Source organism: Neovison vison, chromosome 12, assembly GCF_020171115.1.
Source record: "Neovison vison isolate M4711 chromosome 12, ASM_NN_V1, whole genome shotgun sequence".
Taxonomy (NCBI): Eukaryota; Metazoa; Chordata; class Mammalia; order Carnivora; family Mustelidae; genus Neogale; species Neogale vison.
The window spans coordinates 9244858-9269610 of NC_058102.1; the positions used below are offsets into that span (position 1 = coordinate 9244858).

Sequence of the window (24753 nt, forward strand, 5' to 3'; positions counted from 1 at the left end):
CACCTCTAGCGCTCTCCCTTCTCCTTTATAAAGGCCGGAACAGCTGAAAGGGTGGCAACTTCTCCTCCTGCCGCCGGGAGCAGCCCGCCTGTCTCCCCGCGCGCCCGCAGCCTCCCCCGCTGCCTCCCTGAGGGCTCCCCTCTGGCCGCCCGCGCCCATCTTTCATTCCCGAGATAGAGATATTTTGCGCACACACACATACACACACGCGCAAAAAAGGGGGAAAAAAAAAAGGCCCACCCTCCAGCCTCGTTGCAAAGAGAAGCCGGAGCAGCCGCAGCTCACAGCCCGCAGAGGACGCCCAGAGCGGCGAGCGCGCGGACAGACGGACCGACGGACCCGAGCCGCGTCCACCTGTCTGCCGCGCCCGGCACTGCGCGCAGCGGGCACGCCGCGAGCGCGGAGCAGCCGTGCCCGCCGCGCGGGCCCCGCGCCAAGGCGCACACGCTCCGGCCCCCCCCAACCCGGCCCGGGCGGGAGTTTGCACCTCTCCCTGCCCGGGTACTCGGGCCGCTGCTGCAAAGCCAACTTTGGAAAAAGTTTTTTGGGGGAGACTTTGGCCGTGAGGTGCCCAACTCTGCACTTTCCGACTTCGGGGGCCTTTCCAGAAAATGTTGCAAAAAAGCTAAGCCCGCGGGCAGAGGAAAACGCCTATAGTCGGCGAGTGAAGACGAGCCATCGACTGCCGTGTTCTTTTTCCTCTTGGAGGTTGGAGTCCCCTGGGCGCCCCCACACGGCTAGACGCCTCGGCTGGTTCGCGACGCAGACCCCTGGCCGTGGATGCTCACTCGGGCTCGGGATCCGCCCAGGTAGCGGCCTCGGACCCTGGTCCCGCGCCCAGGCCCTCCCCAGCCCCTCAACGACGGAGCCGGGGCCGGGGGCGGCGGCGCCCGGGGGCCATGCGGGTGAGCCGCGGCGGCGGCTGCAGCGGCCTGAGCGCCTGATCGCCGCAGACCCGAGCCGAGCCCACCTCCCTCCCCAGCCCCCGCCCCCAACCCTGGCCGCGGGGGCGGCGCGCTCGGTCCACTCGTCCGGGGCCCCGCGGGGCCGGGCCCGGAGTCGGCATGAATCGCTGCTGGGCGCTCTTCCTGTCTCTCTGCTGCTACCTGCGTCTGGTCAGCGCCGAGGTGAGTTGCGACGGCTGCCAGGGCTGGTTCGCTTCATTCATTTCCCCCACCCTCGCCCCTTAGTCGTTCCCTCCCCTCCCTGCAATGAACTTCGGACCTTTGCAGCCCACGGGCCTAGCGCCGGGCGCGAGGTGACCTCCGAGGGCTGGGACGCGAGGTCCGGGAGGTGCCAGGCTCTAAGGGGAGGGGGCAGGGGCAGCTTTCTTTCCGAGGGCGCGATCCCAGATCCCCGGCCCTTTCAGCGTCGGGATAGGGTGTGTGTGTGGCCCTGTCACCCACCCCTCAGGAACCCGAAGGGAGAGACGGTGGGGGTGGCGCCCGGGGTGCAGAAGGCGGCGCGTTCTCCCAAGCCCACTTTGGTTGCAGCTTCGTTCTGTCCAGGAGCCGGCTTGCACGCGAGGTGCGAGCTCGCGCACCGGCGGCAGCTACGCCAGCCTTCCGCGGGGATTTGCCTCCCCTCCCAGGCTCTGGCTCCCGGTCGGGACGGGCGCCCTCGGGCCAGCGCAGGGCATGTTCAGCCCTAGAGCGCAGTCCCGCAGCAGCTTGTGTCTTGGGTGCGGGGGTTGCCCAGAGAGAGGTCTTGGGCACTCGGGAACTGGGGAGGAGTAGAGGCTCTTAAAGAATCCAGCCCTCGGGGCGGTGTTTGCCCCAGGCTCCGCCATACCTGCGCCCGCGCCCTGCGAGAGGGAGCGCCTCTCTCCCCCGCTTGCGGGGAGCGGAGCGCGCCAGGAAAAGCGTAGCTGCAAGGCAGGTGGGGTGTAAAAGCGTCTGCGGGAGCGATCAGGTCGGATCAGTACCCCCACCCCTCCCAGCCTCACGTAGCAGTGAGTTGGCAAGTCCACCCGGAATCCAGGTGGGAAAGGGGGCGGGGCAGGGAGGAAGCGCGAGGTTTGGGGGAGGAGAGGGCAGCGGGGAGCGCTGCGAGCCTGGGTCCCGTCCCGCCTCCGCTCCGCGGCGGCTGGGAGCCGGCACTTCGCCGGCTCCCGAGGAGGGCCAGCCCCTCCTGGCGTCCAGCGAGGCGCAGGAAGGCGGCGGTGGCGGCGGCGGCGAAGGGGTTAAGGTGAAGGGCTCCGAGGCAGCGGCCAGACCTTGGGCCGCCGCCAGCGCAGGTTGTTTTGACCACGGCGGAGCCGTCGCCGTCTCCTTTTGTTCTCGGGGCTCCTCGAGGGCCGCCGGCCGCCCGCCCTGGGGCCCCGCCCTTCCGCGGCCAACCCCCCGCGGTCCGCACCGGGAGGGAGGCCGCAGGGCTCGGCCCAGCAGCCTGCAGGCGCCTCCCGACGCCCCCTCCTCTCCTCTCTGCAAGCCCCCCGGGCCGCGGCCAGCTGTTGGGGAGGGGGGCGCCGGCCGGCCCCAGCTGCCGCCTCGCCTTGCCGCGAGGCCTGGGGGCTGGGGCCGGTGCCAGGGCGTCCTGGGAACGCCGGCTCCCCCGCCGCTGCTCTCCGCAGCCCACCCCGCCCGGCCCCCGGACTCGCTCACTCACCCCACGCACGCACACTCTTGGCCAGAGGCGATGCTGCGCTCCGGCGGGCGGGCGCGCAGAGCGACGGGCACGCACTACCGCGGCCGGGTCGCGCGCCCGCCGCCGCCACGCCCGTGCACACGCGGGGCACACGCGCGCGCGCCGCACACACACGTACGCCTGGCCCCCGAACACGCGACCTGAACACACGTGCGCGCACACCCACGCACGCACCCGGGCACGCACGGCTCCTATACACCCGGCACTAGGAGTCCACCCCCGCGCAACAGGTGGGCTCACCGTGGGCCCTGGAACCTCCTCGTCTCTGTGGGGACCACATCTCCTTGCTGGGCCCTAGGAGAGAGGGGAAACCGGGACCCTCCCATCAGGGCCTGGCTCCGTAGCACCCACTGTGTTTTGCTGGCTCAGGTCAGTTTGCCGCCGCTCCAGCATTACCCCTCCGTGACTGCTTTTTTCCAACTACCGGGGAGGCGGAAAGTAGTGATGCGACCGGGGGCGCTGTGATGTCCAGAGCAGTCTCCCTTCCTATAAACCCTTCTTTGAATCTCCAAGACTGGAGGACCCTCTCCGCTGAAGGGGCTCCCCCTGGCTGTTCTGTCTCCTTTGCTGATCCCAGCCAGCCAGCTCGGGAGAGGCTGGATGACAGCTGGATGAGTCTTTTTCCCAGGCCTGCCCTCCTCATTTCCAGCTTCCTCCCCCAACTCCATGGATATGTTTGGGGAAACGCTGTGACACCGAAGCTGGTGCCTTGCTCCCCACTGTAATCACAGTGGCCTGGAGCACAAGGCCTGGAACACAAGGCCCTCCGGAAGCCACAATTTCCGAAAGAAGCACTTTTGAGCTAAGCCTTGGCGGGGCTCTGGGGGAGGAGACATAAAGGGGAAACCCATCAACATGGGGGCCAGTCGGGGAGGGGAGACCACAGGAGAGCTCGCTGTGGAGATGGCCTTGGGGCCGGCCTGGTCCCTGGCCTGAGCCTCAGGTAGAGGCCGGAGCAGGTGCACAGGAGGGGTGGGAGCTCTGATGGGGGGCCTGGCAGAGGGTCCGCAGAGGCCTAGGAGGTCCTATCTCCATCAGCTGAGCTGGCTTGGGGGAGGGTAACTCCCATTGTCATGTGATGCCTCCCGCCTCAGCACCCTTCTGCCGGGAAGGAGTGGCTTGCTAATGGCCTTAAAGTGGTGCGGGACCAACTTGCTGGGTTCTCTGTCCCAGCCCTAGAAATGCCTGCAAGTTTAGGACTGAACAGAATTTCGAGGCTCTGGGGCAAGACCTAAACAGGGTGCCTATACGTGTGTGTGTGTGTGTGTGTGTGTGTGAGGAGGAGGGGTTGATTCAGTGATAGTGGTAAAGAGATGTTTGCCATGGGCGTCCTGGGTCCCTTTCAGTCTCCTCCTCCTCCCATGCCTCATCTAGGACAGCTGTTCCATTTTCTGGTTTATTTATTATCCGTCTTCCCTCACTAGTCTATATTCCTCCAGAGAGTTTATCTTGGTCACCACGTCTCCCATTCTTGGAACAGTGCCTGGTCCAAGGTGGATAATCTGTAAATATTTGGGGAAAGGATAGTCGATGTGGGGAGGGGTTGGTGTCCAGGAAGGACCAGACCAGACGTCTGTCTAGCGCATGCTAAGTGCTTTATAAACAGGGCCTAACTTAGTCCTCAGTCACCCCCAGGGCAATGCAGCCTGCTCTGCCCTCAGGCAGACTTTCTCATTTGAGCCCTTCCCCCCATCCTGAGAGACAAGCTCGTCTTTCGGTTCCATGTCTTGGGGCTTGGACTGTCAAGATCCGGACTGGACAGAGGAAGAAACAGAAGGGAAATCGGACTGCACAGATTCAGTGTGTCTTGCGCTGGGTCTCAGTTTCTCCCACTCCCCAAAATGTGAATGTTGGATTGGCTCAGAGTTACCCAGGTGCAGCGGAATTCCCTGGCCTCTTGAAAATGCAGATTCCTGCTCAGCCCTGCCCCAGTGCTGGGAGCTGGGCCAGCCTGGGGTGGAGGATAGGACCCCCGGTGGGGGTGGGGTGGGGCAGTGACTGAGATGGGCTGCCCCAGTGGTAACTGCCACACTGACCCCTTTTCCAGCCTTAAGAGTTTTTCTGCTCTAGGGAGAGGTGGACAGCCCAGTGTGGGGCTGGGCTAACATTCAGGAGGGGCGGGAGGGTCCCAGGAGCCACAGGGAAGGGAAATACTAGGTGGGAAAGTCTGGTTCTGAATGGCTTCTGTGGTCTGCCCAGAGAAGGCTTCTTCAAAGGGCTTGGCTTTGGCATTTGAATCTAAATCAGGCCCGAGACTGTCGGGCAGGCGGGCGCTGGGAGGCCTTGCCGGCTTCTCTCTCCGCCAGCCACAGCCAACGCCCCTGGCTGCTTGGGCTGAGCCTGTCATCTCCCTCCGAGGAGCAGGGGCTGGGGAGTGCGTATCTGTGTGTGCAGCTGGGGCCCTGGGGGAGGGTGGGGTCCGCGCCCCTTTGATCTGCCAGCCTAGTTGGGAGCAGGTAATTCACCTGGCCCCACGCTGGTAGCTCCTGCCCTTCCTACCTTCTGCAGCTGGTGTCGGGGGTGGGGCGGGCTGGGGAGGAGGCTGTTTGCCTTGGCTGCCACCGCTGGCTGTGCCCCAGCAGCCTTCTCACCGCGCCCTTGCCCTGTCAGGAACCCCAGGCCTGAGATCTGGGGCAGCCTCATCTGGATGCCATGCTCTTTGCCCTGCCCACCTAAGGAGGGTTCTAGAACGTATGCCCAGGAAACCCGGGCCCCGGCTGCTCACCCTCCCACACCAAGAAGAGCCTCTTACCCCCAGCAGGTGCCCAGGCGAGTCTCCCCCAGGGCGCTGCATCCTGGAGCCGAGCACAGGCTGAATTTCCCCCATCCCTCACCCGCCCCCAGCCCCGGAAGGGACACGCCAGCCCACGCGGCCCTGGGCAGTGCCAGTGGGGGCTAGGGTGCCATTTCCTGGGGCCCAGCACAGGGTGGGGGGAGGGGGGCTAATGCAAAGCCACAGGCTCTCCAGGGCAGGTGGCTCTCCACCCACCGTCTTCCTCAAAAATGCCCTGCCTGCTGGCCCTGGGCGTGTGTGCTGCTTGCTGCTCTCCTGCTTGCTGCTGTCCTCGAGGAAGGAGCGCTGCAGGACTGAATTGGCCAGTGACAGCTCATTAAGCACCCATTACTTGCCCACTGCTCTGCTCGGTGCAATTATACCTCCCAGGTCAGGTGTTCTTCGCCCCATTTAAAAGACGAAGAAGCTAAGGTTGTTCAAAAGCTTAATCCAAGAGGCTAGGTTTCCTTGGCAGCTGAAGTCCCTGCTTTTCTGTGTACTGGAGTTTTTCAACATCTGCCCTTTGGACATCTTGGGAAGCTAATTCTTTATGGTAGAGGACTGTCCTGTGCCCATTAGGACCACTGGCTGCCACCTACTAGATGGTTGTGACCACCCCAGCTATGCTCTGGTTGTGATCTCCTCAGCTATGGCCCGTGTCCCCTGCGGACTGTCTAGCCCCTGCTCTGGGACACCTGATACCAGAAAGCTCCATGGTGGGCTGGAGGAGGGAGGGGCACAACTCTGCTCCTTGTGGCATAGACCTGGAACCCTTTCCCCCCTTCTCTAAGCCTCTAGCTTCCTCACCTGAAAGATGGGGACAAAAATAGAGAGCCAGCTGCTTAGGACTGACAGTACAGCATTTAGCTCAGTGCGGGCTCATAATCTGCACTTAATAAAAGTTAGCTATGGTCTCATTATCGAATCCAGGTGGCTCGTAGTGAGTCTGGGCAGCCAGGGGCCAAGTTACTAGAAACACATGCAGGGAAGGCCTCTCTGCTTAGAAGAGGAGGCAGTTTGTTTGGAGGGTGGTGGTGGTGGGGGGAAGAACCCAGGAGGTCTTCCTGGTGGAGGAGGTAGGAGGTAGGTTCTCTCCTATCACACAGGAGAGAACCCCAGGGAGAAGTGCAGAGTCCTTCATGCATTTTATGAGTACGTCTTGAGCACCTCCTGTGTACTTCTCCCACATTCCCAGGCTGTCCTGGGCTCTTTGCCACTCAGCTTGGGAGGGTAACATCATCTCTTGGATCGCAGGCTGGGTCTGGGGCATCTGCTCATCCTGTCTGGGGTCTGCCTCCTCTGCCCCGGCTGGCAGCTGCAGCGAGCTCTCCAATGGGCAAGGAGGTCTTGGCATGAGTGCCCTATGCCATTAGGTACTGGGCCTCTGGGCCCTCTTCTGGGGGGGTGAATTGGATCATTAACACACAGATAGCCTGGGGGCCAGGGCTGGGCACCCTCACCCTTGGCTTTCCTCTGCTGCCTCTCCTGCCACCACAGGCAGAATTAGAATGGAATCAAATGTCTGTGATCCCCGATGCACACATGAGGGCCAGGACCAAAGAGGGGGCAGTGAGCCCCCCGAGGTTGTGGGGTGGTTAGTAAGTACAAGGGTAGAATTTAGTACCCTAGACTACCAGTTCTGGGCTTGGCAAAACCCTCAGGGGAAGTAGCCTGCCTTGGTCTTAACTGGGGACCAGCCGCCTGTTTTCCCGTCTGTGGGTAGGGTCCTGTGCCCACATTTGGGGACACCAGAGGCATGGGGGAGGAAAGCGAGGGGCAGCTGAGCTGGTGTCCTTGCCCTCTTGTGCCCACAGCCCCTGACTCCCCAGCTTCCTAGACTTGGGCCCTGAAGGGAAGTTCCCAGCTGCTGGGGTTGGCGGGGGCGGGGGGGGGGTGGCACTTGCTGCTTACTTCCAAGCTTACTGCTCGGGCCCCAGCCTTCCTGCCTTGAACCTCCCAGCAGGTCTAGACACCAGGCAGGATCACAAGCTCTCTGTTCAAATGAAAAAACAAACAAACAAATAAAACTGAGCTCAAGGCTTTCAAGGAATTTGTTTTAAAAGTGGACATACCCACACTCCACCCCAGATTTAAGGCCAACCTAGGTGGCCAGGGCTGATTGGACGGGGTAGAACCCCTGGAGGAGGTGTTCCCAGATGCCATGATAACCATTGAGGAAACAGACCTTTGAGGGAGCCAGAAACCGATCTATCCCCAAGCTCCAAACAGCTTTTGGGGAGAACCCCCAGGGCTGGCTCTGAGGCAGATGACCTCCTTGCCCACCACCCCCTCCATCAGGCAGAGACTCAGCCCCTGCAAAGCCAGTCAGAACTCCGGCCCTTGGAGTGTTCCATGAACTCACTAGAACTGGGGTTCCTGCCTCCTCACCCAGAGAAACTGAAGCAGAGTTGTTTAAGTAAGTCAAGTCTGCCGGCGCCCCCTCCAGGGCTCCCTCCCCAGGACCGCGCCATCCTGCATCTGCGTGGGCACATGTGTGTGTGTGTGTTTGCACGGCTGTGAGTTCGGACATGAAGCAGGGTCTCACTCGTTTCCTTTGTCCCGAGGCGCTGGGTGCCCAGATTGGGCCACCCTCCTCAAGACCTCTGACATCAGCCCCTTAGGTCTCCCCGGACCATGAGGGATGTGGCCGTGACCTTCCTAACGGGCCGCTCTCATGTCATTGTGAGGCCTGCGGTTTCCCTGGAGGAAGCCCGGCTCCGAGTGGGGCCTGTTAAAGCACTTATTAAGTTTCAAGTGTTTTTGGTAACAGGCCAGAGGGGCTCTAAAAATAGGGTTTGGCTGGGCATGGGGCATGGGTAAGCTTTCAGGTTTCGTGTCTGCATCCAAGGATTCCCTTTTCTCCTCTTTTGAGCAAGAGACTAAATAAATCTGTCAGTACCTGGGACGCCCTGAGCCTGTCCTGCTCCACAAGCACTTAGGAACCCCCTCATGTACCCAGGAGGCTGGGGGCACAGGTTCTGCCATCGGAAAGCCTTGGATTTGAGTGTAGCTTCTGCCGATAATTGGCTAGAGGATTCTGTTTTCTCATCTGTAAAACGGGGACAATTAGATCTCCTATGACAGATGCTGGCTGTCCTTGGCTGTCAGGTAGGGAGGAAAAGCAGAAAGACGGTGTTGGAGTCTCCAGGAGCCTGTGATGCGATGTGGGAGACGGGAGGCCACCAGCCGATCTCATTCAGGACAAGCCGCAGCTTCATTTGGGATGGGAGATGGGCCTCTGATTGGGGTCTTAGAGGCTTGAGAACTTTGTGCTTCTGGTTGCCATGGAATCTGCCCCCTGGCCGGCTGTCCATTTGCCCATGGCCGAGAGGCCCTGTGGGGCTTCTCCGGGGGATGGTGTGTGTGTGCAGCAGGGAAGAGGACCGTGGCTGGAAAGGCCTCGACTCCCGCTCACTTAACCTCACGGCGTCTGCCTGGCAGGGGGACCCCATTCCCGAGGAGCTCTACGAGATGCTGAGTGACCACTCGATCCGCTCCTTTGATGACCTCCAGCGCCTGCTGCATGGAGCCTCCGTAGGTAAATTGAACCCTCATTCAGGGCTCTGGGCCTCCACTAAGTCCTTGGGGGAGCTGGGAGGGGCCAGGCAAGGGGTAGCCTCACTTTCTTGACTTTCAGAGAACTAGAGGCCTGTGGCCGCCCCAGAAGGGCTCGGCCACACCTGCCCAGGGCAGGGCTGAGTAGGTGGACGGGTTGGTACCTGGGACGTGGGGCGTGGCAGAAGTACCCACACGTGGCTCTGGCTTGGTGCATGGGGTGGGGTGCTGGGAGGAGGCGGGGCAGGGAGAAGGTGCCCAGGGCATAGGCTGAAAGTGTATCCAGGTGTGGACTCAGCCAGGGAGGGTGGTGGCAAGGGAGCCATATCCTGGCCCCTCTGGCCAAGCGCCCGGTCTGTAAGGTCTCCCGGGGACACCTGGCCCAGACCAGCAGGCAGCCATGCCCTAGCCTAAGAGTGCATTCAGCGAATGGGCACGTGCTTGGTGGCACACACGTGGCAGGGCTGGCGGGCTGGGTCGGGAATGTATTTATAAACGCTGTCTTCAGAGCAAATTCCATTCTATTCTAACCTCTGGCCTGTTCCCTGGAGCCCTGGTCAGCAGCCCCCCCCCACCCCCGCACCCCCAGCTCCCCTTCCCTCTAGGGTTTTGTCTCTTTGTCACTTTGTAATCCTTGCCCAGACTCCTATCTACGGGGGACAGCATTTCCTGTCTTTGTTTCCTCTCCCCGTTGGGCCCCTGGCTCCCTCTCAAAAGCATTCCCGGGCCCTTTCAAACCCGCCTGTGCCGGGGGCTGGCGAGGCAGGCGGGAGGGGGCCCCAGCTGGGCCCCCCTATTGTTCACTAGGCCCCCCACCCTACGTCTCCCACACCCCCCACCCCATGCCCGACTGGCCAGCCCTGGCCAACACAATGGGGCAACTTCCAAATTTAGCCTTTCTGCAGTTTCTTTCCAAGGCCCTTGGCCCCCACCCTCGGACAGCCCCTACACACCCCGGCTGGGGGTCGGGTTTGGAGACAGAGGTTTTCAATAGCGGGCCTGTTTGGAGGCAACCATGTGGCTATTTTTTCCTAATCAACTTAACCTTTCCACAAAGCACATCTTTTCCCCCATCTCCTCTCCACCAGAGACATTCCAGAGATGACGGGGAGAAAGGAGGGGAGCGAGAGGGACAGACAGACACACTGACGCGGGAGCAGTAGGCTGGGTGGAAAGGCACCCGTTGTGGGGACCGTCCTCCTCCAAACAGGACCCCTGGGAGCCCACACAGAAGAGAAGGAGCTTTGTCCTTGGCAGGGCCAGTGGGAAGGGGAGACAGCAAGAGCTGCGAGAGGGCTGCGTGGAGGGGGCGGGAGTTTGTCCCCAACATCCCTCGGTCTATTTGCTCCCTCTTCAGCCATCAGAGAGCTGGAAGGGTCTCTCCAGGATTCAGTGTCAAACTCAAAGTCTTCCGGTCTGGCCCTCACCTCCCACAGTGGTGTCCGCTGCCTCTAGAGAGAGGGATGGCTCCAAGGAGCACCAAGGATGACACCAAGATGAGGGCCACCCGGGCTGGAGAAGGGAGCTGTAGTCTGTGACCTGAGGGTGCAACGGACAGTTTAGGGCAGGTACCGGGTCAAAGGTTAGAGGGGAGAGGCAAACACCGTGACACTATGGGAGCTGGAGCAAGACCCAGGCCTGGAAGGGCTTGGGGTATGGGCGCCCCCATCCCAGCAGTCTGGCTCCCCACCCCTCTCTGCTTTCAGCCCCCACCCCCACTCCTGTCCCTCCTCCCTCTCTCCAGCTCAGCTGGGCCATTGTCCGGGGCTCCAGAAGGGCTGTGTCCAGGGCATGCTGGTCCCCCCGGGGATTCTGGGAATTTCTCCATTCAGCACTTCCTATGGGAACGCTGGGCGGAGGGGCACTGGAAACTGGCCTTCCGAGCTCTGGGTCTTTGCCCTGCCCTGGAGGCTAAGGAGGGTTCGCTTACAGTAGCAAAAGGGAAGGGTTATTTTTAACTCCTTTGACATGGGTTCTGTCCAAAAATGTGGCTGAAGAGCCCAGAGTGGGGCTGAGAGCCGCCCCAGGATGCAGTCCAGGCAGGCCCCGCTACCCCCTGAGCCCCAATACCACCCTGGGGTTGCCTGGAGGGCCCCTTGTCAGAGCGAGGACCCTCCATTTTATAGGGACCTGCAAGGAGAGTCTGTTCTTTGGAGTGGGGCACCAGTGAGGGAGAGAGGCCGCCTTCCTGCCTGCCCCAGATCCTACAAGGGAGCCTCCACCCCACAATCGGAGCAGCCAGTGGCTAACAGAGTGCATCTGACTGTGCCTTCTCTTACAGATGAAGACGGGGCCGAGTTGGACCTGAATTTGACCCAGTCCCATTCTGGCAGCGAGCTGGAGGAGAGCTTATCCAGAGGGAGAAGGAGCCTAGGTGAGGCTGCAAATGCGAATGATCATGGCCCCAGGGCGGGAGCCAGAGTAGGAGACCTGGGGTGGCCGCCCCCCTCCCCCCCCCCAGGCCGTCCCATTCGTCCCACACTGAGGATTGAGTCGAACTCAGAGAGTAGAACTGTCCTTCAAAACACTATATTGAGGAGTTGAGTCATCACACCCCATCCCCCGACACAGTTTCCTAAATATAGTGCTTTTAAACTCATTTGTGCGTTACTCCAACCCTAGAGATAGAGATTGTTGGCCCCATTTTATACAGTTGGAAAGTGGGGCCCAGAGAAGGTGAAGCCCTCATGGCCCAAGTCACACAGCTAGCAGGGGCAGGGCTGGGATCCCAGAAGCTCTTCTCACTTGAACCCAGTGCCATCCTGGTGGGGTGTGTGTCTCTTCCGTGGCTTAGGGCTGCAGCCTGGGACGGCAGACAAAGCTTGGTACCTGCTTGGGTCCCATGGAGGCCTCCCAGGGAAGGCCAGAGCCTGCTCTAAGTCCCTCCTCCTCTCTGCCCACTTCTAGTTCCCCCAAACACTGTAGACAGTGGCTAGGGGGACCTCTATGAATTTGGGCAGCTAGTCGAACCTCAGTGTCTCTCTAGGAGAATGAGGGCACAGCCCCAGTGTGGACAGCAGTCTTGCTGTGGGGCGCTCCCATTACTCAGATCTGTAAGTGCAGGGTATAGGCGCTGTTAGCCCCCAGGCCATTGATGAGGAAACAGTCTTTGGAAAGAAGCAAGGATGTAAGAATAGGTAACATTGTAAACCGGCAACATTTAAGAGTGTTTACAAAATAATAAGCCAGTAGGAGCCAGGGGTCAGGGGAGCCCAGAAGTGTGTGAAATCGCAAATGAACCTGTGGGCAGGTGGAAGGAAACTGACACTTACGACAGACCAGCCTTCTCAATGATCTCACTGGATCCTTACAGCGGTTCTTCGGGGTCTCATGGAGAAACTGAGGCTCAGGGCACATCGGCAACCTACCTGTCCGGGTCCCACAGCTGATAACAACCAGGACGCGCGCAGACGCCCCTCCTCCCCCACGCTTCCCCCTACCCTGGGGGTGGAAGGAAGCGGGACTTGGCCGGCCGGTTGTGGGGGAGAGCAGTGCCCGAGCTGCCCTGCTGGACCGGGCCTGGTGGGGGCTCTGGGCCGGCCCACCCTCCTGACGGAGGTCCCCTCTCCCTTCAGGTTCCCCGACAGTCGCCGAGCCGGCCATGATCGCCGAGTGCAAGACGCGCACGGAGGTGTTCGAGATCTCGCGGCGCCTCATAGACCGCACCAACGCTAACTTCCTGGTGTGGCCGCCGTGCGTGGAGGTGCAGCGCTGCTCCGGCTGCTGCAACAACCGCAACGTGCAGTGCCGCCCCACCCAGGTGCAGCTGCGGCCCGTCCAGGTGCGCAGGCGCGCCGCCGCCCCGGCTGTGAGCTGTGGGCGGGGCTTCCCGCGGGCCCCGCCCCGCTCCCCTCGCGGACTAGCTGGCCGGGCTTCCGCAGGGGTGGAGAGGCGTTCCTGGCAGGATACTGGGCTCTGTCCATTTAGGGCTCTCTGGGCAGGTGCGAGGAGGCCACCTGTGAGTCCTCAAGACCACCCAGGCCGCTGTACGCTAAAGCCGCATACAGACCCCCAGGCAGGGCTGGGTGTGGAACGTTAAGTGAAGGGTGCTGCCTCCTCTTTTACAGAGATCAAACCCCAAAATGTCCCTTGAAGACACCTTTCTATAAGCATTTACTGGATACTCAGAATGTTCTGGGCTGCTCAGTTTTCCTCCAAACTGGTTTGGTTCCTTGCTCTGTCTTTAACAAGGAGGGTACAGAGTCCCTCCAGGCAACAGACCCAGCAAATGCTGGGGCAGCCCCTAGCAAAGGGTCAGAATGCGGAATCCTGCCTCCTTTCTGGAGAGATCAGGTATGCAGTCTGACTCAAGGCAAATTCTAGAATAGAGGCTGCTCTGGGGAGCTCCGGGTCTCATGCTGGGCAGGGCCCGGCCAGAGAAGACTCAGCTGTCTTCTGATTCATGTGGAAAGGTTTTTGTGCCCCTTGGGTCAGCCTCGCCTACACAGCAACTCAGGAGGGGCAGAGCTGCTGGGCACACCTAGGGCTCAGCACCGGCTGGTGAGCCCTGCTCTCGCCACCTGCTCCACCTGCTTCATCTCGCTCCCCTCCCTGAGGTCAGCTGTGGCCTTTCCCCATGCCCACCATCCATCCCAGGCCTGGGCCCTGTGCCCGAGATCACAAGTGTCACCGGCTACCACACACCCACTGTCAGGGTATCTCCTGTCCGCAGTGTTTCCAGCTCCATGGACGGACACCTGACAGCTGACCTCCCCCTTCCCGCCTCCCTCCTGGATAAAGCCTCCCCCTACTTCCTTCCAGACAACCATCTCCCGCCTCTGCCATAGTCCCTGACCTTGGCTGGCGCTCCGGGAATGAGGACACCACAAGCCCTAGACTCAACCCGGAAATGCCTTTCTCCCTCTCTGGGAGCTCCAAGGGGGATGGGGCCAAGCTGGAGGCCGGGTCGGGAGGGCTTGTTTTGATGGAAAAGCTACGAGAAGGGCAGAGAGCAAGGTCCTGCTATTGTTTGGGCCAGTGCCTCTCTACTCCGGGCTTTCGAGGAAAGATCCCTGTGGGGGGACAGTGGGGTGGGGGAGGAGTAGGCAGGCAGGCTCCTTCAGCCCCTGCCTGTGTGGTCTTACAGAGGCACTTGGATGGTTCTGTCTTCCAGGTGAGAAAAATCGAGATTGTACGGAAGAAGCCAACCTTTAAGAAGGCCACGGTGACCCTGGAGGACCACCTGGCATGCAAGTGTGAGACAGTGGTGGCTACTCGACCCGTGACCAGAAGCCCGGGGAGTACCCAAGAGCAGCGAGGTAACCGCTGGTCCAAGGTCTGCCTCTGAATTGCTCAGCCGGGCAGCTCCCTTTTCTTGTGCCGGGGCGGGGGTGGTAGTGGTGGTGGTGGAAATTGAATCAGGCATGCCCCTGGTTAAATGCATGTGGAGCTTTCTATCTCACTGAGAACAATCCAGATTCCTCCCCTGCCTGCAAGGCTTTACACAAAGATGTTAGCCCCTGATTGGCCTACCAGCCTTGCTGCCCACCCACTCCCCCCCCACCAGCCTGACCTCCTTGAGTGGCCAGATACATTTCTGCCACAGGGCCTTTGCACATGTCTCCTTCCATCTGAAATTCATTTCTCTCAACTCTTCAAAAGCCTACTTGTGTTCATTTGGGTCTCAACTCTGAAGTCACCTCCTCCTAGAGGTCTGCCCTGACTACCTTGTCCAGAGTGGCTCCCATCCCCGCCTCGCTACTATAGCCCCTTACTTTGTTGAATGAGTACATGAAATTATGGGGCAAGAGAAGACTCCACGGACATCATCTTCAGATATTTGACAACCTGTCCTGGGGACTAGAAATCAAACTCATTTCCTGTGGCTTTCAGAGGAGATTAGGACCAGTGGGGAAAAGCCACTGGAGAGAGATTCACTCTATGTACCAAAAGCTGTTGATCAGTCAGGGGGTCAAGATGGAATTGTATGCCTTGTGCAGTAGTGAGTTTCCTGTCATTGAAGATGTGTAGGTAGAGACTGGGCAACCGTGCAGCAGTGATGTGAAATGTGAATTCAAACACTAAATGGTTAATTGGATATGGAGTTCTGTTCTACTCTTTATACTTCATGAATTCACAATTTCAGGGGCATAGTTTGACTCAAGGGACCCAAAAAGTGATCTGATCCAATGGCCTGGTTCACATGTTATGGAGGAGGTGCCTGAGGCTCAGAGAGGCTAGGGTCTTGCCCAAGGTCACACAGCCAGTCCCAGGCAGGGGTGCAGCGGGTGTCTAGGGATCCTGAAGTTCTATTCTTGGCCCTTCCCTCACCCTGACAGCAGTCACCAGTTCTTACCTGCCTTGTCATTTTCTTTTTTTAAAAGAATTTAATATTGTTAGAGCTAGAACAGTCCACAGAAATGACCCTACAAGTCAGTTGTTTAGTGTTCTTGATGGGGCTCCTAGAGCCCAGAGAGGTTAAGGGACTTAATGAAGGTTGCATAGTGGTGAAGTCTAGCCCAGAGCCCAGATCTTGTACTGTCTAGTTCTGCATTCTTTAGGCTGTCCTGCTGCCTTTTCTCCCTCGAATGTTTGCAGTAAGGATCAAGAATTATTATTTTAAGATTTTATTTTTAAGTAATCTCCATATCCAACAAGGGGCTTGAACTCACAACCCTGAGATCAAGAGTGTCATGTTCTACGGACTGAGCCAGCCAAGAACCCCAAGGATCAAGACTTATCAAATTAATATGCTTAGATGAGCATTAAAAAAATCACCTATTGATTTTCAGTTACTTTCTATTGGTAGAGGAAAGAACACCTTAGAAGTCTTCTGAAGGCAGGCCTACCTCTTAGCCTCTTTGTCCTGATCTGAGAGCCAAGCTGAGGCCCGGATGCCCTGGGAGGGTTGATAATTTGGCAGCTTCAAACTGACCGGTTGTAAATTTACAGTTAGTTAATACAGTTATTTAATACAGTTTTAATAATACATTTAATTAACACAGTAATTAATACAGTTAACACAGAGCACATGGGGTAGTGAATAGCATGGAATAATAAGAATGAACATGGAATCATTTAGTCAGGAAAGATCATATTCTCCTCTGTGTTTAGGATGGTGTTCTTTCATGTGCCCGGGCTTCATGTGATTTTTCAAGCCAGATTTTGGAAGGCATGTTCAGCTGATCGATACGTAGATTACATAAAGTCTTTTTTTTTTTTTTAAAGATTTTATTTATTTATTTGACAGAGAGAGATCACAAGTAGGCAGAGAGGCAAGCAGAGAGAGAGAGAGGAGGAAGCAGGCTCCCTGCCGAGCAGAGAGCCCGATGTGGGACTCGATCCCAGGGCCCTGAGATCATGACCTGAGCCGAAGGCAGCGGCTTAACCCACTGAGCCACCCAGGCGCCCTAGATTACATAAAGTCTTGCCATGTCAGTTTCAGCAGTTTGGCCCCAGCCTGGCTTTGGCTTGGTACTGTTGCCCGTGTGATGCCTGTGTCAGACCTCCTGGGCTCGAGACTTGACTCTGTCACTCATGAGATGCATGATGACCTTGAGCCTGGTCAGAACTTGCCCAGCTCTGGGTCCTGCTGATGACTCCCATCTCTGGAGCCCAAACTCCAGGCCCTTTAATGGCCCTTGTAGGTGTCCCTCCTCCAAGGGAGATCTGAGACCTGTCTGCATCCTTATACTGCCTGATGGCAGAGATAGGCTGCCTCATGGGAGCTTGTGTCTGGAAGATGGGAAGCCGGCTTTGGCCCCGAAGAGCTGGGGGTGCTGGGAAAGGCTCCCTGGAAGAGATGGGCCTTGAGCTTGGCAGAGAAAGCTTTTGCAGCAGGGTGTTGACATGGGGGGTCGGGAGGAAGAGATGTAAGTGCTTACCTTGCCTGAGGCTCATGAGTGCTGTGATTTACAGGCCAGTGGTCGAAAGTACGGGCTCCAGAGGCCGACTCCTAAGTTCAAATCCCAGTGCCCCTGCCTCAGTTTCCCTATCTGTCAAATGTAGATACTTGTACCTGCTGTGAGGATAAATGAGTTTAGAACATTGCCAGGTGCACGGGAAGGGCCACCCAAGGTTTTCTGGCGATTTCCGCACGTTATCACCTAACCCAAGGACCAGCGCTGCTGCCCGCTCAGTTTTAAAGATACAGAAATCGAGGCACAGGGAGTTTATGTGACTTGTCCCAAAGCACGCCACTAGTACCTGGGAGAGCTCAGATTCGAGCGCAGGTGGTATGGCCCACAGCCAGAGCCCTGGCCCACCCCCACCAACCCTCTTCTTGGAGTGGTGAGGGCCAGGTGAGGACAGGCACAGGGATGAGGAGGCCCAGCTCCATGGTGGGAGTGTGTGGTTCTGGCCTGATGCCCAGTGGCTCCCCCATCACAGGACTGGAAGGGGCTGGGAGGCTGGTGGGAGGAAACCTCAACAGGAGTCCAGTGAGGGAATGAGAAAGAAGTGAGTAAGAGCAGCCCCCCTTTGCTGATCAGACTCCTTAGTCTGATCTTAGTGGCTTAACACAACCACTACGTTATCATCTCTCCCTGATGCTGGGTTCACTGGGCTCTGCCCAGCAGTTCCACTGGTGTCTCCTGCGATCCTAGCGGGGCAGCTGGGCCCATGTCCTTTTCCCTGTAGTCCATGGCATCTCCTTCCCACGTGCCTTCCCCAACAGAGTAGCCAGACTTCTTAGGCAGTGGTGCAGGGCTCCCCAAGGCAAAAAGAGGGGAGCTGCCAAGTCTTCTTTAAAAAAAAAAAAAAAAAGATGTATTTATTTACTTCAGAGAGAGAGAAGGAGCATGTCATCAGGGAGAGGGGCGGAGGAAGAGGTAGAGAGACTGTCAAGCAGACACCCCGCTGAGCACAGAGCCTCACGCAGGGCTCGATCTCAGGACCCCAAGATCATGACCTGAGCTGAAATCTGAGCCTCAACCAACTGAGCCTCAACCATCCAGGCACTCTGGGAGCTGCCAACGAGCCTTCTTAAGGTTTTTGCCCAGAACCAGCACAGCACTACTCTGCCTACTTCTATTGGTTAATAGATCCAAGTCCACGCCAGGCTCAAGGGGCATAGAAATTAGGAAGGTCAGTGGGATAAGGACAAAGAACTTGAAGCCATAGCAATCTACTCCCTTCTGTGTTTGCCAATGAACTGCCATTTATTCATTTTACCAGTCCTGTGAGGGGGTGGTCTTACTATCCCCATATCACAGGGGGGGAAACTGAGGCGCAGACTGGTTCAATAATTGGTAAGCAGCGGAGTTGGGATTTGAACCCAAGGAGGGCTGGCCTCAGGCTGCTGCCCCTTCTTTCAGCCCAGAAGATCTGGAGAGGTCTGTGGCAGGTGTCAGTTGAGAGCGATAGACACTCTCCAGAGGCTGTCTGCCTGCTGACAAGACCTTTCTTTCTCTCAAGCAGCCAAGACACCCCAAACTCGGGTGACCATTCGGACAGTGCGAGTCCGCCGGCCCCCCAAGGGGAAGCACCGGAAGTTCAAGCACACGCATGACAAGAAGGCACTGAAGGAGACCCTCGGAGCCTAGGGGCATCTGCAGGAGAGTGTGGGCAGGTGAGGCCTGGTGGGGAAACTGAGCCCCGGACCCCTGGCTTTTCTTCTCCTTGGCCTGAGGCTTGGGCTGTGGAAGGGGACAGGGAGAGGTATTTCCCCCACACAAAATCCCAGCTCTCAGCCTGGATCCCCTCTGCCCAGTTTCAACTGAATTTTCCCATAGGAAGTTGGGTGAGGGGCTTTGGGGACCCCAGCCCAGATGTGTCCCAGCTGCCCTATGAGAATGGGAAGTCTAAGCCTCAACTCCCCCAGCCCTGAGTGTTGCTGGAAATCAGCTCCCCATCTCCAGCAAGAGAGGCGTGTGAGCGTGGGATGGAACCCTTAGGCTGTCTCTGACCCCCCCGTGTCCCTCTGCTTGGCCCACAGGGTTATTTAATATGGTATTTGCTGTATCGCCCCCATGGGGTCCTTGGAGTGATAATATTGTTCCCCTCGTCCGTCTGTCTCGATGCCTGATTCGGACGGCCAATGGTGCTTCCCCCCCTTCCGCGCGTCCGTCCACCCACCAGCGGGTCCACTCATTGGCCTCCAGCGCCTTGCCCAGCAGCTCGAGAAGGAAACGGAGGACCTGAGCTCCATGGCTGTCTTCCTCCGCCAACCCCGACCACCTGGGAGAGAAGCAGAAGAGAGACCAGCGGGCCCACTGTTCCCCGGCTCCCCGCCCGGGTCACACCTGTGTGCTGTGGACTGGCCCGAAGCCCTGCACAAGGTCCAAAGACCCTCTAGATGTGGGTGGCCTACCTGGTCCCAGGACTCCGGCCAGCTCTGAAGGGAACCCCCCAGGCAGGCCAGGCTACCTTGTACTCCTGTGGCTGAGACCACTCGGGGGAGCACGAACTGGAGAAAAGCCCTCCCACAGCGCCCAGGCCCAGTCACTTCTCCCTGGTCGCCTCTGCTTGCCATGGCTTCCTTTTGTTTTCTACACCTGAGATCTTTGACGGTGTGGACTCCTCTGGGTGGGCGTGACCCGAGCACCAGGCAGCCAGGTGCCCCCTCAGATGGGTTAGAGACGAAGTTTGCTCTGGAGCTGACACGGATGGTGACCTGGGCATTCACTGCCTCCTTCCACTACCCCCCACCTTCACTTTCTCTGTTTTATCTCTACCTCCACCCTGTATCTTCCTCTTGTCCTGGCCATCAGTCTGCTCCACCAAGGGTCTCTTGGACCCCATGCTTCTGCTCCATCAGGCAGAAGACCAGGGGTCAGGGCAGCAGGGGGCCTGCCTGTCATATCCCAGCCCAGCCAAGACTGCCATGTAGGTTCATGCAGGGTGTGCACTGCACAAGGGCACTGCCTGCAGGGATCATGGTTCACACTGTAGAACGTGGACAGTTTTTGTATTTATTAGGACCATCTTCTGGCAGAAAGAGATAAAAACGTCTAGAGAAAGGGATCCTTTTCCTAACTGACAAAGGCTCCACATGAACTGGCTGTGCCCTGACCTGGCCAATGGCTCGGAATGGCTGGACAAGAGCAAGCCCACATTGGGTGGGGAGGCAACACTGTTGTCCATCTGGTCTCCGTTTTCCTGAGTCCTCAGCTCAAGCAGTTCCCCTTCCAGGCAGGTGTGAAAAACCCAAGAGAAAGTCTCCAAGGGAAGGGGCAGCCCTTCTCTCTCCCTGCACACTCCCCCCATATTAGATTCTTTTGAGTTCCACTACTGGTAGCTCCTTCCAGGAAACCAGCTCATGGGCTGGGAGTTGGGGAGAAAAGGGAAAAGATCCCCACGGCTCCCTGGAGTGGGGTCTGAACTCCCACCTCCCTCCCCACCTTCGACTGCACTTTCCTCCCTACTCCCCCCTCCTCCAAACTCTGCTTCCTTCAGTTTGTAAAGTTGGTGATTATATTTTTTGGGGGCTTTCCTTTTATTTTTTAAATGTAAATTTATTTATATTCCGTATTTAAAGTTGTAAAAAAAAAAATAACCACAAAAGAAAATCAAGTGAATCCACCGGAGTTCTGTCTGTTGGCATGTGTGCGACAATCACCCTTCCCAAACTGGCAGGATTTACTGACAGCCTGTCATGTGTTCCTCTGGCTCTGGGAAGCGCAAGCCCACGCTCTTGCGCACGCTCACATGTGGGCATGTACACACGTGGGCCCGCTGTCCCGGGGGTGGGGAAGAGCCATACAGCCTGGCCTGTAGATTTTGGTCCTGCAGCAGCTCCTGATCCCCGACCACAGGTCTCAGCACTGTGCCTGTCGCTGGCAGTGACAAGAGATGGTTTCTGCCAGCACGAGGATCTCTGTAAGGGCACCAGATCCTTGGCCTCATAGGGCGGGGCTGGCTGTGGGGAAGGGGGTACCCCATGTGGGAAAAGCTGGAGGAGGTCCTGGAGGGGCTGTGAAATTCAGAAGGGACATAACTGAAAGGTGGATCTGGGGTCCGATCTTGGCTCTGTCCTTACCCTGCTGTGTGGCCTTGGGTGAGTCCCAGCCCCTCTCTGGTCAGAGCTTCCTCTGAAACACTAGAAGATGACCAAGAGGCTTGTGGCCTTTAAGGTCCAGCTGTGAGATTCTGTACTTTCCCTTGCCTGCAGAGATTTGGGTCCTCTAAGTGTGTTTTGGGTCCTGAATCTGACTGCTCATAAGGACAGTCTAAAACTAAAACCATTTGCCCCTGGAAGTAGTGATCTCCCCATCACTGGAAGTATGTATATGGAAGCTGGGCTACAACTTGGCTGAGCTTAGACTAAATGACACCATGAATGAGTGATGGGTTAATTGATTGACTCATTCATTTTTTCCTCTACTCATTCGCTCACCTTCTTGAGCCCCTACCTTGTGTCTGTCCCTAGTAAGGGCTTTTATGGCAATCTAGTTTAAATTCTTCTGGGACTCCTAGTCCCACACTTGAGGAATTGGAGTCCATCTGTGGTGGTGGTGATGGTGGTGGAAGGCACAGGTCAGAGGGGGTTAGCTGGAAATTTAGCCTGCCTGCCCAACTCTGTAGGATCCTCCCTTTCCTCCAAGCCCTCAAGGTTCTGGGTTCCCAGGGCACCAGAGAAAACTCTGGCTGGAGGGATGAGGGACAACTCCAGTAGGAGGTGGAAGTTAGGGGGCCATTGGAGGGCCCAACGCGTGTGGTTTCTTGGAAGCGTCCAACTGCTATATTGTTCCAAGGATGACTGCAGGAACATCCCTGGAGACAGGCAGGACTGCCTGCTTCTCTCCCCTCCCTTATGCCATCTCAGACAGCAGCAGTACCAACACTGGGGGCTTTCCAGGGGCCTGGTGGGCCCACTCTGGGTCTTAGAACTGCTAACCTAGAATGGCATCACTCAATCATGGTTTCTTCTGGAAACCTTTCTGCTGGGGAGAAGACATTCCCTTTTTTATCCCTTCCTCTGTCCTGTTGGCTGTGATACAGACACGATATCTGGTACTCAAGCAGCCATCTTGAGCCATGAGGTTAAAGCCAAATACTGAGATTGGGGGAACAAGAAAGAAGGGGCTGGGTCCCTGCCACATGATGACCTAGCTTAGGAGTTTTTATTCTTTTTTTTTCCCCCTTTTTTTCCAAGTAAGCTCTATGCTCAACATGGGCCTTGGAACTCCTGGAACTCATGACCTTGAGATCAAGTCTCATGCTCTACCAACTGAGCTAGCCAGGCACCCCAGGAGTTTTTACATAAGAAAGGAAGAAATTTCTGTCTGAGCTACTCATATCTTGGGTTTTCTGTCCTTTGTAACTGAACCTAATCCTGTTAAATAGCCCCCTTCTTTCTCAGAAAGAGAGGATGTGGCCACCAGGCTGGTCTGGGCATTTGGCCTCACGTATGAAGGCTTTTCCTCTATTTGAGGCCTGCCCGGATCTCATTTTTCCCGAGGAGCCTTCTGTGTCCCAGCCAGCAGCTCTCCTCCCTCAGCTAGAGCAGAACCAGAACCCTCTTTAGAAGCTTAGCATTTATTGCCTCCAGAAAGCAACAGACGAGTGAACATTGACAGTGTATAAAGTAAAATATCTGTGAAAATTCAGGCCTGTTTTAAGGACCAGAGGGAAAAACGAACAGTAACATGATAGCAAAGGGGTTCAGGGGATTGAGCTCATGGCTGGATTCCAAGAGCGCTCTCCTCTGCTTGACACCAGGTCTGGTGTGTTTCCCGCATTCTGTAGTATCAGATCAGGAACCCCAGAACCCCAACACCTGTACATCACTTCACTTCTAGTCTGACTCAGCCGCGTAAGTTATTGTGATCCTGGGACAGTCACTGCTCCTTCCAGATCTGGACCCCACTCCCTTCCCTCAGGCCTCCTAGGTGTCAGCCTTTCCAACGGAATTGCCCCTGGCCTCCAGAGCCCCCCCCTTTCTTGCCCTGTTTTGTTTATCTTCATGGTGTTTACCCTCATCAGGCTCACTCTTCGTGTACGTCATCGTTGTCCACCCCACACATGCTGGAATCTCCACATGGAGCTATTTTGAGCACTGCTCTATGCCCAGAGCCGAGGATACTGGCTAGGACTAGGGGCTCAGTGAATGCCTGTTGAACAAATGAACAAAAAGGTCTGTTACTGGGGTGATCGAGTGTGTCCACCCCAAGTCACAGCTTGCCTGGCCGACCTGCAGCACACACTCTGTTGTGGCTGAAAAATGGCAGACTCCAACAGCGTCACTAACTGCACATGTTTCCATCTCCCAGTTAGGTCCATGCTTAGCACTGCCTCTTTCTTGACTGGAAGATCCTCGAGGGCTAGAGGTCGTGTCAAATCCATCTTCTAAGTCTATCTAGTCATTATCTCTCTCTGGGTCTATGTTTCTCTGCCATGCATCCATCCACTCACCCACCCATCCATTCACCTACCTACCCGCCTTCCCTGAAGTCCCCCCATCCACTCACTCACCAGCCATTCATCTGTCCATCCACCCATCCATTCATTCATCTGTCTGCCCATCCATCTACTCAGCCATCTGTCCATCCATCCATCCATCCATTCATCTGTCCATCCATCCATCCATTCATTCATCTGTCCATCCATCCATCCATTCATTCATCTGTCCATCCATCCATCCACTCAGCTACCTGTCCATCCATTCATCTGTCCATCCATCCATCCATTCATCTGTCCATCCATCCATCCATTCATCTGTCCATCCACCCATCCATTCATTCATCTGTCTGCCCATCCATCTACTCAGCCACCTGTCCATCCATTCATCTGTCCATCATCCATCCATCCATCCATCCATCCATTCATCTGTCCATCCATCCATCCATCCATCCATCCATCCATCCATCCATTCATCTGTCCATCCATCCATCCATCCATCCATCCATCCATTCATTCATCTGTCCATCCATCCATCCATTCATTTATCTGTCTGCCCATCCATCCACTCAGCCACCTGTCCATCCATTCATCTGTCCATCCATCCATCCATTCATTCATCTGTCCATCCATCCATCCATTCATTCATCTGTCTGCCCATCCATCCACTCAGCCACCTGTCCATCCATCAATCCATCCATTCACCCACTGTCCATCCATCCATCTACCATCCGTCCATCCATCCACCCACTCTTTGAACCATACCCCTCCTTCTTTCTTGATCACTTTCACCTTGTCCTAAGCTCTGTATTTACCACCTCATTTTATTAACTTCTGAGGATCCTGGTGCTACAGTGGAGAGAACACAACTAGGTCCCCATCCCAGCATTGCTACCTCCTGCCGTGCGAACTTGCTGAGCTATTGCCTAGGTTAGAGACCCCAAGGCCAAGCCCTGCCCCGACCACATGCTTTTCCCTCAGTCTCTGGTAGGGGTTGTAAGTTTTGAACAGTGCCCGGCACAGGGCTGATGATAGTGCAGTGGCGTGAAGATGGAAACAAACGAAAGAATGAACATGAAATCACAGAGGGATTAAAATTCAGCTGCAGGCAATGGGAGTTTATATTCCAGCCACTGTCCCGTTATTCCGCTCAATTAACCCGACAATCCTTTCAGGCAGATGTTATTGTCCTCGTGTTAGAGATGAGGAAACAAGGACTCAGTGAGGCTGAAGCCTGCTCCCCCTGCTCCCCGGAGCCGGGTTCTCCTGTAAATGGCCATAGTCCCCGTGGGGTAGTGTGAGGGAGATGAGCGGACAGACTCAGTCTGGGTGGGATAGGTGCTGGGGGGAGGGGCTCAAGTCAGGCTTCTACTTACCAGATCCAGGTCTCTCTGGTTATAAAAGCCACACGTCTTTGGGGGGGTCTCTGATCCATTCTTGTCCTGGGGAACTTGTGATCCATTAGCCCCATGAGTCCCCGCCGGGCAGACCATTGGGATGGC

The 24753-nt window shown here is 57.1% G+C and overlaps 1 protein-coding gene across 3 annotated transcripts; it reads left to right on the forward strand.

Moving 5' to 3' along the window:
- The first annotated feature begins 1024 nt into the window (after positions 1-1024).
- Positions 1025-20395, forward strand: PDGFB (platelet derived growth factor subunit B). Of its 3 annotated transcripts, none has more exons than XM_044228346.1 (7): positions 1025-1127; positions 8861-8957; positions 11256-11348; positions 12550-12755; positions 14088-14232; positions 18329-18482; positions 18849-20395. In XM_044228346.1, the coding sequence occupies exons 1-6, from the start codon at positions 1065-1067 to the stop codon at positions 18454-18456; spliced, it is 732 nt and encodes a 243-aa protein (XP_044084281.1). In that variant the 5' UTR covers positions 1025-1064; the 3' UTR covers positions 18457-18482; positions 18849-20395. The 3 variants fall into 3 exon arrangements, with proteins under 3 accessions (XP_044084281.1, XP_044084282.1, XP_044084283.1); XM_044228347.1 differs by having other exon boundaries at positions 18992-20395; XM_044228348.1 differs by having other exon boundaries at positions 18332-18482.
- The last annotated feature ends 4358 nt before the right edge of the window (positions 20396-24753 follow it).

What these genes read in the sequence shown, in the direction of transcription:
- PDGFB (XM_044228346.1), top strand. Translation starts at nt 1,065, where the DNA reads ATGAATCGCTGCTGGGCGCTCTTCCTGTCTCTCTGCTGCTACCTGCGT. An exon ending in CAGAGGGAGAAGGAGCCTAG is followed by an intron (nt 11,349 to 12,549) that starts GTGAGGCTGCAA and finishes CTCTCCCTTCAG; the next exon opens with GTTCCCCGACAGTCGCCGAG. An exon ending in GAGTACCCAAGAGCAGCGAG is followed by an intron (nt 14,233 to 18,328) that starts GTAACCGCTGGT and finishes CTTTCTCTCAAG; the next exon opens with CAGCCAAGACACCCCAAACT.